We start from the raw sequence: 5,103 nt of genomic DNA, 5'->3' as shown, positions 1-5,103 counted from the left end.
CCCAGAGATGGGAGAGAAGGAAGCCCAGGGGGCTGGGTGGCAGCTGCGAGGACGTTAGGTGCCAGTTCTACAGCATTAGTGACCAGAAGGTTTTCTGCCAGCACAAAAACATTCAGGCAGCGAGCTCCTGACCAGGTTATGAGGTTACAAGACCTGTTTGGGCTCTGGTCCTAGGGTTTAGCAACATGTGTCATCTAAACCAACCTCACACTAAAGGAAAATTCACTGGGTAGCTGCTGCCCCCACCCCCTTCCTCCTCTCCACCCCTCACCCACCAGCATGGCCCCCTCCGCACCGAGAACCAGCTGACCGCCAAGGGGTCACAGCCTACAGCAAATAACCTATTTTTAAAGGTGGAACTGATTCAGCCCATCTAGGTGGGCTGATGCGTTCCTGTCCGCCCCCAGCTCCCCGCTGCATGCTGCTACCCCTTGGGTGAGGTGGCCCAGGGGGTCACGCCAGCTGCACACCTGGTTCTGCCGGGTGAAGCAGGACAGGCCCATGGGGCAGGGGGGGTGCAAGGCTGAGGCGGGAGAGCACAGCCAGCAGGCCAGGAGGCCAGGCAACGGAAATCCCAACTGACAGCAGTTTAAACCTCCTTGGAATTGCACCCTAACACCTGAGCAAGCATTTTGCAGGGATAAAATACAAAACCAAGCCTGCTGTCAACAGCCATTTTCCACAGCGACTGGGGACTCAGGCCTAACGGCCAGAAGTGAAACGATGAGAGAGGTGACGAGACACTTTCCCCGTGACTCGGGGGTAAGGACAGAGGAAAGGAGGAGCCTGGAGTTATACTAGCAGTTTGCAGTGAGTAACTCAAACAGGGGCAAACAGGGGCAGTCACGGTGCAAGAGTTAAAAAACAAACGGGACCAGAACAAGTGTCAAAGCAGGGATCCCAAGCAAACAGTCCTTGGCTCTTTCCAGATGGGAAAGAGACAAAAGGTTTCATAGCACCAAGTAATGCCACATAGTGGTTCAGGGCAGTAAGGAATCCCAGCTCCCATCAAACTGCAGGGATACGGCCAGGAAGCATGGTCACTGTCCTCTAACTCTGCCCTTTTCAGAAATACGGTGTCTTCTGACTGCGAGTGGTCAAGGGTGGGTCTGGGGTAGCTCGCTTGCGGCACCAAGTCCCACGCAGAACACCAAGATCATGAGGGAGATAAGCACCAAATGTGGGATCACAGATGCCATTGGCCGCAGTGCCCAGGGACCCCTTCAAGGTGACATAACCCCCGGCACAGAGACACCAGTGTGTTAAGCCACCTTCCAGCAGAGCTGTCACCTGCTCAAGGCTTTCCAGCAGCTATTCCCAGGCACCAGAGCTCACTCCAAGGCTACTCCTGCTGTTGGGACTGCGATTCCAGACTCTCCTTCCCTCATGGCCAGAGGCAACATGGGGTCTGTCACTACATCCGTTATCCGTCACCACATCCTGCTGTGCACCTCAACCTGCTGCACCTCAACCCCTCACAAACCACAGCCGGCATCTGGCAGCACACGCTCAGGAAGAGATCGGGAGTCTCGGCTGCTGCAGCACAGCCCAAGGGGACACCGACAGGCCAAGACCCTGAGCAGAGAGTTTCTTGGACACGGACACGGTTCTCCCTGTGCCCACCCCCCCCAACCAGCTAAGCCTGCTCCAGGCTGTATGAGGCAGCCCGGAGTGCTCCCCACTGCCCTTCACAGGGCTGAGGAAGACCAGGAAAATGGGGGCGTAGGGCAAGAGGGGCCTCACTACAGGGCAAATGACTGACCTTCCAGAGCAGCAGCTGCCACCGAGACCCCAGGAACCACCTGTGCACATAACCATGTGCCCTGTGATTCCAGCCCAAACACCAAGCATGCGATGAGAAGTGGTGGCTGCCAGACATTCCCTCTCCTCTCTCCCTGCCCTTCCCGTGAGTCGCTGTGTCTGCACAGGCAAGGTGACACCTCACTGGCCACCAAAGCTGACGGGCTGCACAGTGGGGACAGCTCTCAGCCAAGTAGCAGCAAGACCCCCGGCTGGTGTTTCTCCAGAGGAGCACTTCAGGACTCCTGCTTCTTGGGCTCCTCCTGCTGCCAACAGATGCCCAGCGAGAGCTCTGACCTCCGCTGCTGAGAAACACCATCACAAGGAGCGGGGAATGGTTGGCTCCGGTCCTTCTGTGCAGCGCTGCGGCAGGGAGCTGGGGTAATCCCCGACTGCTGTTGGCAGGCCCTCGTTGCTGGTGGCTCATGTAACCCTCCCGGCACCAGGAGGCCAGGGAGACAACCACAGCCTTGGCCGACGAGCAGGTCGGATTCCCCACATCTCCAGGGCTACCTGAGCTGGAGCTGGCTGAACCAGGTGCTGACAGCACAGTCCACACGCATCACCAGGGAGATCCCCAGCAGGAGGCAGATGCTGCTCACTACGAAGCCCAGCGACTCAAAGAGGAACCTGCAGGAACAACAGATGCAGTAAGATGTCGCAAAGACAAGCTGCTGCCCTCGCTCCCAGCGGACGGGTTTTTCTGACAGTGACAGGCTGGTAGCACCCCAGATCCTAAAACCAGAATTACAACCACTCCCCAGCAGTTGCTACCTGCAACCTGGAAGCCAAGCACACCTCTGGTTTAGAGGGCGTTCAGCACAACACCCAGGTGGGATTTTGAATACCTCAGAGGCCAAGGCCACCCCACATTCCTACTAGCCTGAAGGTTTGTTAGTTTACCATTTCTGGTCTGGTAACCCTAGCTTTGGTCCTCTGCCCTGAATACTCTCAGCTTCCAGGCGGGCTCTGCGTGTCCTTGGAAATCAAGACAAGGAGAAATTTCTATGTTCTAGCTTGAGTCCAGCTTCTGAACTTGAAGCAGAAGTTAGTCAAGGACATTCCTACAGCCAGGTAAGAAGTCGTACAAGATAGATCACACGGTCCTTTCCATCATGACTGTGAACTCCAGACAAGGTGTCAGGGATGTGAGCACTAACCCAGCACCACAGCAACTCCTGGGACTTACTTTGGGGCAAAGACCTTCCAGACCATGAGGTGCCTCCTGAGGATCATAGCTGCACAAACACAGGCCAGAAGCTGTCAGGGAGATCAGGAAAAAAAAGTTACAAGTGAGAGACCTCCTGGGCACTAGGTTTACACCTTAAAGCAGTACTGAACTGCACACACCTGGGAGGCTGGTACAGAAACACCAGAAACAAGCATCCCAAAGAGGATTCCCTTCCATCGTGTCCTCCAGTCAGGAAACACAAAGAGCTTGGGGCGTACGCAGGCCTCCTGGGGCCAGGCTGGGGTAGCTGAGAGGAAAGCTCCAACTGTGGCTAACCTGAACTAATACTGTGCTGAGAGGGGCACTGCCGCTGTCCTGCTGCAGGGCCTGCCCCTCCCTTGCACTGTCTCCGGTCTGACTGTCCAGGAGAATGATTTGAAGGGCTAAACCCCAGAAAGCTATCCACTTCTCTCACGGGACTAGACTTCTGATGTTCAGCTCCCTAAGTCACCACAGCACAGGATCAGATGAAAACCAGAGCTGGTGCACAATAGACAGGCAGGGTGACGAAGAGGGGGAACAGGATTACAACCCTGTGGTTTCTGGACAGACATCACCGCTCTGGGCAGATGGGTATGAAAAGCTTCTGTGCTGGAGCCCTTCCCAAAACACAGAGCAAATGGCAGAGATGACATGCAGCTGGTCTTGAACCTGAACCAGACATGACACCGTCGGGCCTGTCCGACCCCCTTCTCTCATCAGAGCGCCCCACTGTTCTCACAGCACACCAATTCCCTCCTGGGCAGCCTTCCCCACAGCCATCCCGCCTCTGCCCATACCTGTGTCCCAAGGACAAAGAGGTACTTCAGCCCCAGCTGCAGCAGAGCAGCGGAGAACTTCTCCGGGGACTCCCGCAGCCTCATCTCCATCATGTGCTCCTCCACCTCCTGCCGCTCCTCCCGGGGCTCTTTCTTGGGCTTCTTCTTCTGCGAGCTGGGCATCTCACACAAAAAGGGCCAAAGCAGGAGCAGAGGGCAGCCGACTACCTCAAGGACAAAGGCACATGAAGTTACCGGAGCCCAGGAGGTGAGGAGCAGTCTAGGCTCTGCCATCATGCCCTGGACGTGCAGGATGCATACACCCCAGCTCCCGTTTGCTGGTCAGGCACAACTGCATGGCGGCTGTGGGCCACGGGCAGCTCTGTGGCCCCAGAAGGGGACAGCGAGGGCGCTGCTGTTCAGCTGGTGCCGGAGCCTTCATCGCCTCATGCTTAGCCAAGGCAAAGCAGGGAGCCACGTCTGCTCAGGCTCAACAGCCCAGGAAGAAATTGATTTACCTGCAAAGAGGATATGGGAGGCAAAGGTGTTGGCGCCCACCAGGACAGCAGGCAGGAGGTTTGTGCTGTGGTCAAGGTGGAAGCCCACGAAGGCTGCATTCCAGTGGATGGCCGGGAAGATGGGCTGGTGGCCCGTGGAATAGAAGAACTGGGAAGCAGCAAGGAGCCAGGAGATGACTGCGTACCAGGGCACCGAAAAAGGCTCTAAGAGATTTTAAAAGACAGAGAGAGCGATCAGCATCGAAGAACAAGACAGACCCACAAAGAAAGCCTACTGGCTTTTCTTCCAGGTTCCCATTCCATGCTTTGTCTTCTGACAGGCAGAAACCAGTCAGGCTCCCACCAGAGGACACAGCGAGGAGCCAGGCATTGCCCCTGCTGCCCGCCCTGCCACTGGACGCTGTCAGCAGCATGGGGTTCAGTGGCTGCTCGCACCCTGGGGAGAAGGGATGGGTGTGCAGCCCCCTTCCCCGACACAAGGGAATCCTCCTCCTCCCATGGTGCATCCCTGCTGCATGCATCTCTCTTCTATTAGAGGATTTAAGCAGCTCCAAAACAGACGTGAGGATGCCCTGAGGATCAGTGCCCCACCATTCCCCAAAAGCAGACGGGACCCTGCCTCTCCCACTGGCAGACAGACAAGGCTGGTGCAGGTACGGCCCAGGTCACACATCCGGAGGATCCTCTACAGAGCACCGACTCACCAGCATCTCCAGCAAGGCCTCTGGCACGCGTGTGGATGTGCAGCAGCACGAAGGCCTCCAGGAAGAGGAGCAGGAAGGCGAGGCTCAGCCGC

At 56.9% G+C, this 5,103-nt stretch overlaps 1 protein-coding gene across 1 annotated transcript in view; it reads right to left on the bottom strand.

The window, feature by feature from the left end:
- Window positions 1-2,309: 2,309 nt before the first annotated feature.
- Window positions 2,310-5,103, bottom strand: part of PIGO (phosphatidylinositol glycan anchor biosynthesis, class O) — a gene marked incomplete at its 5' end in the record, with an annotated part of 3,578 nt that continues 784 nt past the window's right edge. Inside the window, 5 exons of the mRNA XM_010158513.1 lie at window positions 2,310-2,430; window positions 2,990-3,060; window positions 3,811-4,013; window positions 4,308-4,511; window positions 5,012-5,101. Of these exons, the coding sequence (XP_010156815.1) occupies window positions 2,310-2,430; window positions 2,990-3,060; window positions 3,811-4,013; window positions 4,308-4,511; window positions 5,012-5,101 (689 nt within the window). The remainder of the gene's footprint in view (window positions 2,431-2,989; window positions 3,061-3,810; window positions 4,014-4,307; window positions 4,512-5,011; window positions 5,102-5,103) is intronic.

The sequence above is a fragment of the Eurypyga helias genome, unplaced genomic scaffold (genome assembly GCF_000690775.1).
Source record: "Eurypyga helias isolate BGI_N326 unplaced genomic scaffold, ASM69077v1 scaffold31339, whole genome shotgun sequence".
Lineage (NCBI taxonomy): Eukaryota > Metazoa > Chordata > Aves > Eurypygiformes > Eurypygidae > Eurypyga > Eurypyga helias.
This window is presented reverse-complemented; position numbering and strand designations above follow the sequence as displayed.